We start from the raw sequence: 16,105 nt of genomic DNA, 5'->3' as shown, positions 1-16,105 counted from the left end.
ATAGACACACACACACACACACACACACACACATTCTTTTTATTTAACAATAAATCTTCATAAAATTTTTTTAAAAAGGCAAAATAGTTGTGCATAACTTTTTGGGGATAAATTGGTCATTATTGGAAACGGAGGGGGTTAACGCTACGACCAAGAAAAGCGGAATCTCCGAAACATGTCCCCGTCGCGCCACGCGTCAGCTTTTTATAGGTCGGCGGCGCTGGTAAAGACATATGGCCATTCGCGAAAGAGAGAGAGAAAGCGAGTAACTGAGTCGCAGCTCAGCTCAAATCTCTCCTGCGATCGCATTACAGGGTTTCAAAATCTCCACTCCTTTCCTCTCCTCTCTTTGATTTCTCCTCTTTATTTTTTTTTTCGTTTTTTCTTATCTTGTGGGCTTCTTCGATCTTTAAAACCCTAATCCGATTCTCAGAGCAGCGGCGCTCGATCGGAGAAACGAGGCAACCCAGTCTCATTCTCTCCACGTATGAATCTCCCCTCTCTCTCTCTCTTTTTTTTCCCCCTCATCCTTTAAACCCTAATCTGATTCTCTCGCTCTTCTCCTTACGATTCAATGCCGCCATTATTAGGGTTGTGTGTGTAAAGAGAAAGAGATCTGAGGTGGTGCGGGGTGGCAAAGAAGGGGGAGGATGGGGAGGGGAAAGATCGCGATTCGGAGGATCGACGACGCGGCGAGTAGGCAGGTGACGTTCTCGAAACGTCGGAACGGGTTGTTGAAGAAGGCGAAGGAGCTCGCCATCCTTTGCGACGCCGAGGTCGGCCTCATCGTCTTCTCCAGCACCGGTCGCCTCTACGACTTCGCTAGCTCCAGGTTCTCCTCCTCTTCCTCCTCATCTCTCTCCCCTTCTCTCTCATTCGATGCTATTGAAGGAGACCATATTAGGAGAGGAGACAAGAATCGAGAGTTTTGAATTGATCGATGAGATTCGACAAAGTTTTTGGAGCATGGCCGTGGATTCCATGGTGTTGTTTTCAAGATTAGGGTTTACTATCTGTCTCAAAAAAGATTAGGGTTTATTCCGTAAAAGCTTTATCGCCCCCGCCACCTCAAATCAGAGGAAGGCGTAAAGAGATCTCTTCTTAATCGCATGGCGAGAAGAGACGTCCTTATTCCTGGGATCGAATGTTTGTATGAAAAGATATCTCCAGTAACATAATTAGTATAAGGATCCCCTCTCACACTCCGTCTCTCTCTAGAAGAAGAGGGCTCGTGAGTTACAATCCTTTTACATATCGAATAGCATCATATCCGCTTTGTGCATCATGTGGAAATTTTAAGAGTCATGGGGCGCGCACTGCATCATCGTCATTTAAGATTGTGCAGGTGTTGATTAGAGATATGATTAATTACTTAATTCTTGATGAGAAGTATAAACCTGGTATAAGAGGCTCAATTAGGAAATATTTAATTTGAACAATAAGAGCTAGCCTGTGGTACACCTAGTATTTGTGCGAAAAATAATGCAACATGATTATTAGTAATCGAACATGCAAAATCTATAAGATATGGTGCAGTTGAAAGTTACCGGGACAACAGACGTTCATCCAAACTGCGATCCATGTCGTGCCTACAAATTTGCGATGGGTTCTTGATCCTGATCATAAAACGTGACGAGCCAAGATAGCGGAGAAGCACTTTAATTTCTAGATCTAATTTATTAGATTATCTGCTAAAAGAAAGGTGTTTGACTAGATAAAATAATATCAAAGAGGCACATAGGAAAGAAGAGAGCCGGATTTGATTAGAAGAGAGAATATCCAATCTGGCTAATATGAAAAAAAAAAAAATATATATATATATATATATATATATACAGTAACAAAAGTAATTTATTGACCACATTTCGAAGTAACATTCCTACTAATCTTACACACCTGGTACTTGTTCCTAAGAAACTAACGTACGACAGTTTTGTATCATACCGTGTACCTCAGTGTTTCCCATTTCAGGTACATTGGTGTAGTTTATATTAAAGTATTCTTGACGCTTAACTCTATTGAACACATTGCTTGTTGGATAAGCTGTTGTTCTTCTTCTTTCTCTTGTGTTCGTTTAGTGTATGTCACTAAAATAATCATTTGTGTTCCAATATGTGATCCTACTTTCAAAATTGGCTATAAGAAACTGTTACTTCATATATTGAAACAAGATTGACGTATGTTTCATTTTCAGCTTGAAGTCGGTTATAGAGAGATACCACAAGACAAAAGAGGAGAGCTGTCTAGTCATGAATGCGATTTCAGAAGTTAAGGTACGAAATCTCGACTTTTCCTTCCAGCTACTAGTTAATACTGCACTATATATATTTTTTACTTACCTAGCAAATTTTATATGGTGTTTGAAGTTAAATTTACGGGAATTTGTTGATTTATTGTTTTCAATTAATCATATAATACATATTACGAGGTGATTAGTAGCTGATGCCTACAACTAGAATGACCAAGACTAAATACAATTTCATTGCTGAATTTTCTATTTGTCGATAGATATCAGTCTTGTGGAATTCACCAGCTGATGCATCTTGTTCAATTTTTGCTTGTGGGTTTTAGATTCATAGTAACATGGAAATGATCAACTGATTTATTTATATAGTAACTTGTCTCCTATGTTTCATTGTACATAAATATGATTGATATATAACTGCCAAAGTATTTCAAACGTTTTACTTCAAACAGTGTCCATCATGCCTTAGTTAAGTACGGTTTGTGAGGGATCCTAACTGGAGCATAAAATCATAGTATAGTTCTTATAATATGGGAAAGAAGATGTGTTAGCGGAGGTTATCATTAAGTAATGGATTTAGCCTATCTCAAGAGTCAAGATATTTTCTCTATGATGTGGACAAGTCTATTAAGTTTATTACTCCATTCACGTGTGGCTTTTCAGCTGTAGTGCAGCTAGGGATGTAAAAATGGGCCGGGCGGCCTAGGCTCGACACGGATACTGTAGAGTCCGTACCGGACCGGCCCGATCCGATCCGATAATATGGGTCGTGCTGGGNCGTCAGCCCGGTATGGTACGGCCATTTACGGGCCTAGACCGTACCGGGCAGACATTTAGTGTGTGGCCCTGAACGATGGGCCGTGCCTGCCGGGCCAGCAGTGAAGATTGGGGGAGTTGGGGAGCCACCCAACCCCAATTTCCCAAGACCTTGGGACTTGGGGAGCCAACCTGGCTCCCCAACTCCCAAGGGGAAGAAAAAGTAGGGCCTAGGGCCCTTATTCCGAGAAGGCTCAAAAAGTTTTCACGTCTTTAAAAAAAAAAAAATTAAAAAAAAATTCAAAGTCTATATATTTTATAAAATTATTTTAAAAATATATTACTTTATAAATATTTTAATAATTTTTTTTATCTAATATATTAGGTAAAAGAGTATCATTTTATTTCTATAATTTTTAAACATTTTAAATGTATTAAAAAAATTAAAAAGGGCTAGCAGGGAGCCTGGCCCGGCCCGGCCCGGCACGCCCGTGCCATTTGGGCCTGAGGGCGCTGCAGGCCGAGCATCAGTAAAATTTGGCCTGACCCGGCACGGCCTGAATTTTATTTGGGCCGAGCGGCGCTGAGCTCTGACCCGGTTTGGCCCGGGTGAATGTGGGCCAGCACGGCCCACATAACACCCCTAAGTGCGGCAGCCCACTACATACGCGGCTCATTATGGAGTTGCTTTTTGTGATGCCATATGGCTGCCTGCCATCGTAGTTTGTAACAGATAATTCTAGAATTGGAGATTTTGTAGCTAGGCTATTAAGCTTTCTCCATTCAACGCGAGGCTATTAAGCTTTCTCCATTCAACGCGTGACTTTTCAGTTGTAGTGCAACCTCCCGCCGCATAGGCGGCTCATTATGGAGTTGTTTTTTTGTGATGCAGTGTGACTGCAGTTTGCAATAAATAATTCTAGATTTGGACTAATTGTTCAATGGATTAAACCAAACCGCTTTATAGATTAAATCACGATCCGACTAATTTTTCGGCAACATTTGGCTAGTAATCAAAAAATCTCAAAATTGACAATTTTAATGATAGTTGTGATGCGTTTGTAAATTTAACGGTGTAAAATAATTCAAATCTGATAAAATTTTTACAAAATTTTTTTTTCACTATTTAAAGTAAAATCAATACTTCTGATCTTAAATTCAAGTCTTTTATCATTTTTTTTTATGAGATTTTTATTTTCAACCGTTTATTTTTAGACTACTCGTTTGATAAATAAATTCAAGCCTTTATTTTCAACCGTTTCAAATATTTTCAATAGTGTAGATCAAATCTAACGAAGTTGATCGTTAATTTAAAACCCGCATCATTAAAAACAACTTGATAGCCAAAAAACTTCCGTACTACCAATAGTATATATATATATATATATATATATATATATAGAGAGAGAGAGAGAGAGAGAGAGAGAGAGAGAGAGAGTTGAGCTAGAATACTATCGATCGCAAACCGGCTCCGTTGCCACCCATTTGTTTTCGATGATGGAGCCTCCGAATCGACGATCGGCACCGTTGAACATGATCGGCTCCGTTACCACTTGGGTGGCAACGGAGCCCGTTTGCTATCGATAGCATGCTAGCTCAACTCTCTATATATATATAGGCCGTGGCTACTATACTATTATAATCAAGATCAAGAGTATAAATCTTATTTTAAATAATTTAAAAAATTTTCTAACGAAAATTCAATTGATTTGGATATTTTTACACCGTTAAACGAAAAAACGCCTCATATCGACCATTAAAATTACAAATTTTGAAACTCTTTGATCATTAGGCAAACGATGTCGAAAAAATTTGAAAATTGATTTCTAAACACTTCAAGTGGTATAGATCATGTTCAACGGTGCCGATCGTCGATTTGCAAGCTTTATCATCGAGAACAAATGGATGGCAACGAAGTTCGTTTGCTATCGATAATATTCTAGCTCAACTCTATATATATATATATATATATATATATATATATATATATATATATATATATATATATATATATATATATATATATATATACACACACACACACACACTTCTCATTCCAAAATCTATAAACTCTTTATAACTTTTCATATTATTAAAAATACAGTTGACGAGATTTATGCCTCTATCGGCTAAGAGTTTAAGATTTACAGGTAGCTAAAGTCCTCACTTAATAGTCCTGTTTGAGATGCCTGCTATGCTTTAAACAGGATATAACACGATATTAAAATTCAATCTTAAAAAAAATTCATTAAGCAATAGGTCAAAATTAAACTAAACTTAAAATCTAGACAAAATTAACTAACATGGCAGGGAAACAGTACATATAAGAAAAAGGGTACAATGTACAACTAGTAACTTATCTCAAAAAAAAACCTAGTCGCTGTACTACCCCGGATTCCTCTGCAACGAGTATTCAATCAATAAATAAGAATACCCACCCAAACATCATCACCATCCTGCACAGAAGCGTACACACACAATCCATCCATTAACAATCCACTCATTAACATCTTCATTTTGTAGTCCACAAAAGGATTATGGTCATCTCCCTCCCAAAAGCAGCTTTTACATAGGGGTATGTATCATTCAAAGTAAGGCTGTTTGAAAAAGTACTGGAAGCTTTTCCACTGTCACCCCGGTCAGCAATAGCTCCAAATAGTAGCTTATTCTTCAAGGCTCGTAGATCATCAACCTTCCCGCTCCAACAATTAAAGTTCTGAACCATCGACCGTTGTATTTTGCTTCTACAACCTGTCTTCTTTTTTTTTTTGAAAGAGATAGGTACAGCGCTTCATTTATTTCATTTAGAAATAAACTTAGCTAGAAATGTGAATCAACTAAAATTCAAATTTAGATCTCGGATACCAACCATCAAATCCTTTGTCACTTGCTCTAGGGACGGTCGGTCTTCTACAACCTTTCTGTTACTATTTTAACTCTGTTTGGGAACTTATATCACACTTATTCTCTGCATCTTAGTATACAACACTGATCTTTCCACCTGCCACTTCCACTTCGAAATTCTCATTTGTTTTCTGGTTTTCCTCATACACAGCAGCATGTAACGATGGATCACAGCACAAACCAAGTCTTTGTATTCTTAACAAAGAGGAAACACCACAAATAGCATAAGGAATTTTCACCTGACCATAACATTCCGGCTGTCAACAATTAAAAACAGGGTGCCTTCTGCCACACAACATAAGATCGTCTATTTGCAACGAGTTGGATAGCACGATGTGATCATTAAAATAAAAGGTATCAACAAGAAAACAAAAGAGAAAGAAAAACACAAATTCCAATTGACAAAGGCCTCCAAACCACATTACTGAAAAAGCTCCTCGCGAACAGAAGTTGACCGTGTAAGCATGGATGTTACCTTGTGATTGCTTTCCACTGAATTAGTAACGTGTCTAGCTGGAGTAGCTTATCATTCAACTTTGTACTAAATCCAGTGTCACTTGGTTTTTCCTTGCTAGAATGTGCTTTTCTATTTAGCTACAAGCCTTCTTTTCACTTGGACTCATTATGACCAAAACCCAAATGTTTCGACGCACTAGTTTGGATGGGCACTCCCTGACACCGAAACATTTCAGTTTTGTTTCCGAAGGTACAGCCAAACTTCAAACCATGCGACACATTATTTAAATTTGAAAGGGCACATTAAGACTGTTGGAACTCATATAGCTAATAAGCTGCCAACAACCAGAGTATCAGTTAACATCACAGAGTGACAAGCACAATTTAATTAATCAATCATTTAAGATGTTACACTAGCATATTTATTGAAAACACATTGAAATTAATCTCTCAAACAAATTCTTAAGCGAAGCTGAAAAATAATTAATAAACTCTATCCACCATTTAATTGCTATGGATGCTTAGGTTCCCAGAATCATTGAATGTAGATTTGACGTGGCAAAACTGCAGATATTTCTTAAAATCACTTCGTTTGATATGTAAATGACAATTTACCACAGAAAAATGGTTCAACATACCACCAGGAAAAACACTCATAATGATATCAGCTGTCTAGTAGTAGATAGCAATCCATGACTCCAAAACACAAGTATGGATAGAAGACTTGCAAGCAGATGGTGAATAACACAAATGATTTCACACATTATACTCAAGCCAAAACTAATTATAGTGAGGAAATTAATCCATGAGTACAACATTAATTTATTCTCTTTTCACCAAGGCAGGCATAACGCTTGTCCCTTCGAAACATATCAAACAACAAAAGTTTTCTAGGCAGTACAATATTCACCACCAGACATTAAAGCTACAACAACAGCAGATATTGAGCAATTTTATAAGATACATATGCTGCTAATTTGTTATTCCTGTGATATACTTGACATATTGTTACGCATTTATATATATCACCTTTTTCAAATTGCATTTTGTTTAATTTTTGTTTCTTTTTTTTTTTCCTCCCAAGCTAATTACTGTATTCGAGTCGTTTTATCAAACATCCAGCAGTGTAAAACAATAAAAAGCATTGAACTTTGGAATGTTACTCACTAGTTCTGGCGAGGGGAGGCAGGAAGCTTGAGGCAGCAACTGCACAACTTGCAAGAGAGCCATCGGTAAGCTCCTCACTCAACCCTACAAGGAACTCACGATGAGTTTTCTCTTGTAAAATCCACACAATCAAAATATGTACTGAATATGGAACACGGGTCTCAAAGATAGTAGTCTTATTTTTGTAGTCAAATTTCTTCAAAGTTTCCTTTTTTGGATTACAAAGGCAAAAAAAAAAATCACATCTTCTGATGTCAACATTCCAACAAATTAGTAGTAACATATAATCTCATCTAGACCACAACACACACATGCAGGATAAGTGATGCACTATACAGATGCAACCAACTATATCAGTTGAGATCCTACTTAAGATTATTTGTATTGAACAAACCCACTAACAGTGTTCACCTACAGAACACAATTTTAAAGCACAAAGACAAGAGTGAAATGAACAGAAAAATACACGCAATGAGCGTGAAAGTCACAATAGAACATAACAGCAGCAGTTTAGTAGTAGTCCATATGGCATCAGAAGTATAGGATGGTTTAGCTATTTAATGTTCTAAGCAACTAGCGAACATAGCCGTCATACCAACACTTCCCTTTCTTAACAAAAGAAAGCAGACAAAAGAGAAAATGAGGGCAATAAATGCAACTCAACCTTTTAGCAGAAGTACATCACAAAGCACATTTCTAAACAGAGATCAACTTTAATAGTTGTTTATGCGAAATTTTAAAAATGGAAAATATAGTAAGAACAGAACTAACAATCGCTGCAACCTACAAAGCATTTAGTGGCTATATTGATGAATTACCAAAAGAGCTCGATGTGCACTTTGAGGACTAGTTGTAAATATTGCAGACAGTTGCTAGGAGAAGAACTTTCTGGCCTAGGTGTGAAGGATCTACAAGTTCTGGAAAACCAGCTAGAAATGAGTCTGCGAGGTGTACGTGTGCAGAAGGTCAACTTTAACTCTTCTTGACTCAATGATTTCAAGTTGTTCTATATGTTTTCTAAATTCTTGATGCCATTATTTTTCACTTTGCAGGACCAAATTTTGGCAAACCAAATTCAAGAGCTAAACCGCAAGGTTCCTGGACATATTTAGCAACCATTCCTTACTTTATATCTATTGTCACACATCTCGGCTGCTTAATTTGTCACTAGTTCTATTTGCAGGGAAGTCTTATTCATCAAGAAAACATGGAACTATATAAGGAAGTAAACATCATGTGTCAAGAAAACATGGAATTACACAGGAAGGTATCGAATTACAGCGAAAACAGATAGCAAAATACAAGAAAGAAATTCACAAACAGAATATTTCAACCCATCAAAAACTAAGCATGAATTACTTCTCAGGTTCACGAAACAAGCGGGGAGAATGATGACAATAGAGGCACTGTTGTTTCATATACTTTTCATATGACAGACTATACAAATGCTCCTTTATATCTAGAATTAAGCCAACCACAGCAACAAGCAGACGGGGTGCAATCTGGAGCTCCAAATCTACGGTAATCTTTATTCAAAACTTACAAGATGAATATTTCTATTTACAAACCTAAGCACAAATTCTTCAACTCAATATGCAGCAGACTTCAACTGCTTAATGAAGGCCCATGACTCAAGGTTGGCAACACATGATCTTCAACTGATGTTATCTTAAAAAATGCAATAATGTGTTACAAGTCGAAATATTTTCTGGATACTTACAGGCAAATTCAGTGCCCCACAAAATCTTATATATGCGGGGGAACATGAGGATCAAATTGGTCTGTAAAGTTATTAAGAATTAATGTCAGATTTTCTTGTTCAGGCATTTCAGTTAAGAACTTTGTGATCAACATGTTACTTTGGATTTGCAATTCTACAGGATATAAGTATTCAATCATCAGTATAAATAGGAAGTTGATGATCAAATGGAAAGGCAAATAAAAGCAAAGAGGACAAAATCAACTTCTGTAAAAACTATTACTCATCATCTACTGGAAACACAAATGAGTTTAAGAAGACCACTATCAGGGGAACTAATTCAGCAGCTGTGAAGCACATGATATTCTATCAAACATCTGAATAATAATATAGATAAACAACGCGGAAGCACAATTAAAAACAACAACAACACACAGCACATAATGAACCACAAAAACTAATTATTTAGTCTCCACTGTTGGGAGCACAAACGAAGAGCATTTTATTTTCCATGACAGAAGAGATGCAATTTACCGGTGCAGTAAAAGTTACAAAAAAATACACCATGCTGAGCAAATATAGCATCCAAAAATTTTTGCAAGTAGCACTTTCTGTCATCCAAAAGTAAGAGTTCCAGACGAAAATTCAGCATTTCAGATGCACTTGCCTTGTATTTCTAAAGATTATATAAAATGATAATGGCAAGTTCCACAAAAACACATCTGGTGCAAGTTGCTCTAGTATCAGGAAGAAATAGGCCAGAGCAAAGTCTGGGTCAGGGAAAGCTTTTGGCCATTTTAAATTTGGGTGATCTGAACCCATCCAATCTAGTACTTATATAGGTAGTTTAAGCCTGGGCCAACTCCAAAATTACCAAGCCCGGCATGTCAACCATAAGTATCAGAAACCCAAACACAGCTCATAATTTCCTGGGCCTCAATTTTTAAGACCGAGCCCAGCCTGGTGAACCATGCTGTCAGACCTACCTGGTCAGAAGGCCGGGCAGTTTTCCCTCAGGCCAACGAAGAATAAAATATACCGACCGAATATTATAGCACTTGCAGACAAAGTACTGGATGGATAATAAAGAACCCCACATCAAGTTGATTCTACATACAACAACAAATTTGAGATAAGCAGGACAGGGATTTCCCGTAGAAAGATGTCTCTAGAAGCACTACTACAGGTAACCTACACGTTGCTCTTATATGTTGTTGATGTGGTGGCAGCCACGATGTGGAGGCTTTTTATTGGTTCAGGCATATATTGCAAGAGTGCCACATAGGTATGTCAACACATCAACACCCTTTAGGGCAACATACACTATTAGAAGCATATAATGAAGAGTTGTGTACCAACAGAACTAAAAGAATGGTGTTTATATTGTATTTTTTAAAATAGCATAAAGTAATTAGTATGCAAGCAAACAGCTGGTTTAGTAATTAACAAATCAGATTATAAGGAGTAAACTCAATCATCTGGATTACTCAGACCATAAAACTTGAATAACAAATAAATTCAGATCAGGCAATCCAGTTGAATGGTCAATTGTTACTTGCACATCATTTAAAGTAGTAAATGCGGCTATTCTATATTTCATATGACCTTTACATCAACCCAACAAGTGAAAGATTCATCATAAGTATCATTTTGAAAGAAATGAGCAACCAATATGGGCTCTATATTGCAAGCCTTTTGTGTCCCCTCCATACAATTTCATGGACCTTCATAACCTATTATAATACCTGGGCCTGTAAGTGCAGCCTCGCTAGGTAAACATACTATTTTCCAAGGTTACTTTCACATCGAATATCACTAACATATAAATCATGAGACAACTTTCGGTGAAAAACCAATGTATAGTGAGTGCAGCATGATATCTGATCAATTTGAGGCTAGATAGAATTTATATACAAACCTCTTGCATGATATGCAGTTGTCGCCTCGAGCTTTCTGCCACCACGTGCAACAACTAGACAAAACAATAAAAAATTCAGCTCGAATAAAGAGAGAAGATAATAAAATAGGACCAACAAGTGTGTGCATCAATTGAGAGTGATATTTATTGAAATGAAACATAAGAATTTTCTTTCGGCCAAATATAGCAAGTCATTAATACTTCCTGGAATCTAAATTGGCAAAAATAGACAATGTTTACTGGTAAACTACAACAGGGAAATAGAACTTCGAGAATTCATGATCATGAGTAGGAACATACTGTTTAAAGGCACTTCGAATGCAAGTTGAAGGCATGTTATATGCAGGTCAGCTCCAAAAATACGCACACTTGATTAAAGTAAATAAAAATATATATAGCTATTGGAACTATAACTAGTTTCGAACAGAATGAATTCTGTGTTGACATAAGGCTGATGATTCAATAGCAACAAACAATATAAGATTTAATTCTATATGCACATCTATGTAATCAGCTTTTCTATTTTCATTGGAATAACTGAAATACAATATCTGCATATTATTGCCTAGGGAACCGCCTAGTCACTTGGGTTATTGATTAGGTTGTTTGAAGGTTTGTCAGCAAGGGATTTCTGTGCTGTTTGATAACTATAATCCATATTAGTTGTTCCTAGTGCTACGTTGTTCTCAAAATTATATGATGGACTTGCACTCGCAATAATATTCAACAAGTCAAATTTAACAATACTAAAATTTAAACAAATGTAGTTTAATAACATTCATAAAGGGCATGTTTGTTTCACTAAAAGTGGAAAGAGGTGAAGTTGTTTTTGGCCGTAAATGTGCACTTTCATTGTATGGCTCGCTGTAAATTAAATTCGCCTGCAACTCCATTTTCCCAAACGCCATACTCAACTTCTCCCGGAGTGGTGCCAAAGTCAATTACAAGAGAGAAAGAGAGAGAAAAAATTCATAAAAAATCAACTGCTCTAACTTTTTTTTTCAATTCTCGTATGTACTAGGGTGAAAATTTTCAGTAAAATAAATTTAAAAAATAGATTAATTACAAATCAAAAGCCATTGATTTCCTGTCAAACAAACAGCGATGGCAAAAAAATTTCACATGAACTTCAGTTCAGCTAAAAGTCATTTTCAACCCGAAAACCACTTATGACCAAATAAAACAGACGCTAAGACTTTCTTCAAATCTCAAACTACCCTACGGCGACATAATTTGAACATGTGACCATAATCTATATTTTAAGTTACTGTAAAACGAATCTAGCAATTTAATCTGAAATTGTGACTGTAAATAGGTAACTGGTCCACACTTTAGAGCAATACAAAAATAAATAGATCTTAAAAGAAAAGAAAAACCATTCAAGCTAAATGAGTAGCAGCCTCATTCTTAAGTAGAACATTACATTTCATTTTTGCGAAAACTTCTCAACTAAATAAAACAGAAGAATACATTGACAAGTTTTCTTCTCCCCTACATGCCTTTTGAGATCGTGTGAAGTCACAAATGTGTGTGTGCGAGCAATTTGTATGTTTGTATCTCTATCACTCTCTCTATCCATTCCACACTTACCTGTATATGTGAGCATGTATGTGCACACATGTATAACTAAATCCTTATTTCTAAAAAATCCCCCTTATCAATTATCTGCGATGTATCAATTTTGCATGTCATATGAGCATCCGTGGATCAACAGACATACTTTATGCAAGAAGTAAAGAACTAAAAATACCAATATACAAACAAATGAGCTAACTAGAATTTCCTATGTTACAAGTATCATCCATATTCAGTGAACGAGTATTGGTAGAACATACTCCTTCAAAGCAGATACACATAGAACTACAGAAACTGGAACAAGGTCAGCAAAATTCTCCTTAGAATCAAAGAATTTGGTACCAATGTGAAGTCCTATTCCTAAAATATATTATAGTAACTATAAAATGAGCACTTCTTGAAAGATCTCCACCAAGAGCCCTAAAAATAGCAACCACCACGTGTTAAAACTCGCATAATGGAGTAAAGTTTCCGATGGCGAATTCGATCCTCGCAATCAAGCGATTCTCAGAAGCTTCAACACGCATGCTACCAATTCATACAGTTCAAATCCCATAACAACGATCCGCTTTTGAAAAACACTATGAGCACAGGAAATATGTGGAGATTAAACTTCTCAGGATAATTCAAAGCAAATCCGCATAAAAACAAATTTAAGCTCAAAGAAACTATCAAAATGATGATTTAGACTGATCAAATAATAATTAAAATGATAATCGACACTCTCTAAACCAAATTCTTGCAAGACGATCTTCTTACCCGAGACTCCCTTCCGAGTCGCGGCTCCACTTCAAGAACCCTAACCCAAACCCTAACCACCCGCTTCTCCATTTCTCGAAGAAAACCACAGAAGAGCATCACATCAAAACCCACAACAATAAAAAATGATCACCTCATCTCACCAACATTTATACAGAGAAAACAAGAGCTCATGTACGTGACCTCTCCCCGTCGTTTTGGTAAAAACTTATAATTATACGACATTTTTTGGAGCAGGATCGAGAGGGAGGAGGAGGGAAACAACAAACAAAGCACGGATCTGGATCTGATCCGTGGGTCGAAAACGAAAAAGATAAATGCGAGAAAATGAACTCACGATTAACGGAGAAATGTGAACAAAAAAGCGAGAGATATTATTATGGAGGAGAGGAGACGAGGTGAAAACCTAGATATCGTGGAGTGAAACCGAGGAGGTGAATTTTTTTTAAAAAAAAAAAAAGAAAAAAAAAAAGAGGACGAGGAGGAGCGGCTCATCTCCGTCCACGTCGCCCCTCCGTAATTTTAAATTTTAAATTAGTATAATAATAATAATAATTTTGGGCGCAGAGAGGTCGGAAAGAAGGGAAAAGTCGAAAGTGGGTGGGACGGAAACGGGGGAACAGCGTTACGCCGTTATGTTGTCCCTGCGGAATTATATTTATTGTCCGTTACAATGCCGCTCTTTTTAATCTTAATTTTTTATTTTTTATTTTATTTTACTTTTATAATGTGTTAACGTTGGCCTGTTGTAAATTTATAAGGTTTTTTTTATTTTAACAAAAAGGGACAATTTGTTAGACATTTTATTAGTGACCAATTTAATTTCATCGATATTCTTATAAAACTTTAAACGCCTTTTATTATAACTGGCGTAAAAAAAAATGATCACCGAAAATTTTTATTTTACCCTTTTATGATAATAAAGTAAATTTAAGCGAGAAAAAATATCCTAAAATAAAAAAATAATTTAAAAAAGAAATATAAAACATTAGTCGTTCTCCTGGCTAAACGGTCTTGTGACTTGAGTAAACAGTACGTTAATGGCAGTCCCGGCTGAGAATCTAATGAAAATTGACCGGTAAGTTAGAATTAGCAAGAGAAGTACTGCTTCAAAGAGAAACATTTCATTTCGGACTTTTTTTACAAATAGCCCACTTTTAAAATTCATCCTATTAAAAATTTATTTGCAAAAATAATCCTAACCCTGCCACGCAAGCGCCACACGGGCGGGACTGAACCAGGTGTTTAAATTGAATACGGTGAACCATTCACCGTGTTCAAACACGGTGAATGATTCGCCATGTCTAAAATGGCTAAATCCGGATTTTTATATTGGACACGGTAAATCATTCACCGTGTCCAATATAAATACCTAAACTTTGCCAAGTCCGAGATATTTTTATTGGACACGGTGAATCATTTACCGTGTCCAATATAAATACCTGGGACTTAGCCAAAAAATAGCTAAGGTCCGGATATACGCATTGGACACGGCGAATCATTTACCGTGTTTGAACACGGTGAATGGTTCACCGTATTCAACTTAAATATCTGGCCCCAGTCCCGTCCACATAGCGCTTGCGTGGCAAAGTCAGGATCATTTTTGCAAATAAATTTTTGACAGGACTAATTTAAAAAAAAAAAAAATTGTCAATAGACTATTTGCAAAAAAGCCCTTTCATCTCCCTCTTTCTTTCCGCTGGTTGAGAAAAAAGAATTTTAAAAGAAAAAACTTCTAAACACATATGATTATATATATAATTTGCTCACAAACAAATATTTTTCTCACAAATAAATAATATGCTCAACAAGAAAAATTAGCTAATAAAGGGCGACACCAAAAAGCTTGCAAAGGAGTAGTGCATTGTCGCCGTCGTCATCGTCGTCGATGAGGAAGAATCCGGTCGAATAGAAGCTCCAAATAGCAAGTGTGGTTAAGAAGCACACAGCACCAATCACATAGAGAGCATGTTAGGATATATAGTATGTAAAAATTGGCAGAAGAAATAAAATGAAAAATGGTGCAAGAATCAGGAAAGTGGGGAGTTGGGACAATGGATTTGGTGACTGCCCAAGATAGCCTCCTACGTACTCTTTTACTATAGTTTGAGACGGACTGTGCTAATTAGAGGGTAATGTTGTCGATTAGCAAGTTAATTAACTCATCATATTAAACCATTCTCTAATTAAGTAAAACTAACACCTAGAGTGAGGGTATTTACGATAGTTTTATAGATTAGATTTATAGAGACAGGTGTACAGTTTCTAATTTTCATGGAAAAACAAATAAATATCACAAAAAAATTATAAAAAAAAAAAAGTAACAGAATTCGAAGAAGCAAAATATATATGAGATGAGACGATGAGACAGAAAACGAGGAATCCCGCGGGTACAGCGAAACCGAGAGCGGTTGAGGAAACGGAGGTATGGCGGAGGCTCCGCTTGGTTTCGGGGAGCAACGTGTTTGCTGTACGGACGGGGTTGGGGAAAGCCAAAACGAAGCTTTGTTTCCCTACTCCCCTGGCTTGTGTGTTTTTTAGACCTTTTCTATTTTTATAAGAGAATCTTTTCAAATTTGATCGTTCTGAACACGTGCCGGCCTTTTTTTGGCACGTCGGTGTTTCG

General features: G+C 36.7%; 1 protein-coding gene and 1 long non-coding RNA gene across 3 annotated transcripts; one reads left to right on the top strand and one right to left on the bottom strand.

The window, feature by feature from the left end:
- LOC109711574 (MADS-box transcription factor 23-like) lies at positions 651 to 9,242 on the top strand. The gene is made up of 8 exons (XM_020234711.1): positions 651 to 832; positions 2,195 to 2,273; positions 7,532 to 7,593; positions 8,394 to 8,493; positions 8,581 to 8,622; positions 8,712 to 8,795; positions 8,895 to 9,049; positions 9,128 to 9,242. The coding sequence occupies exons 1-8, from the start codon at positions 651 to 653 to the stop codon at positions 9,156 to 9,158; spliced, it is 735 nt and encodes a 244-aa protein (XP_020090300.1). The 3' UTR covers positions 9,159 to 9,242.
- On the bottom strand, positions 5,223 to 13,953 carry LOC109711576. 2 transcript variants are annotated; one of them, XR_002216646.1, is made up of 4 exons: positions 13,480 to 13,953; positions 11,146 to 11,199; positions 7,529 to 7,612; positions 5,223 to 6,925 (listed from the first exon to the last, which is right to left on the bottom strand). It is a non-coding gene; the product is annotated as an uncharacterized LOC109711576 (long non-coding RNA). The 2 variants fall into 2 exon arrangements; XR_002216645.1 differs by having other exon boundaries at positions 5,260 to 7,612; positions 13,480 to 13,942.

Source organism: Ananas comosus, linkage group 6 (genome assembly GCF_001540865.1).
Source record: "Ananas comosus cultivar F153 linkage group 6, ASM154086v1, whole genome shotgun sequence".
Taxonomy (NCBI): Eukaryota; Viridiplantae; Streptophyta; class Magnoliopsida; order Poales; family Bromeliaceae; genus Ananas; species Ananas comosus.
This window is presented reverse-complemented; position numbering and strand designations above follow the sequence as displayed.

What these genes read in the sequence shown, in the direction of transcription:
- LOC109711574 (XM_020234711.1), top strand. Translation starts at nt 651, where the DNA reads ATGGGGAGGGGAAAGATCGCGATTCGGAGGATCGACGACGCGGCGAGT. An exon ending in ATGCGATTTCAGAAGTTAAG is followed by an intron (nt 2,274 to 7,531) that starts GTACGAAATCTC and finishes GTTACTCACTAG; the next exon opens with TTCTGGCGAGGGGAGGCAGG. An exon ending in TTCAAGAGCTAAACCGCAAG is followed by an intron (nt 8,623 to 8,711) that starts GTTCCTGGACAT and finishes TTCTATTTGCAG; the next exon opens with GGAAGTCTTATTCATCAAGA.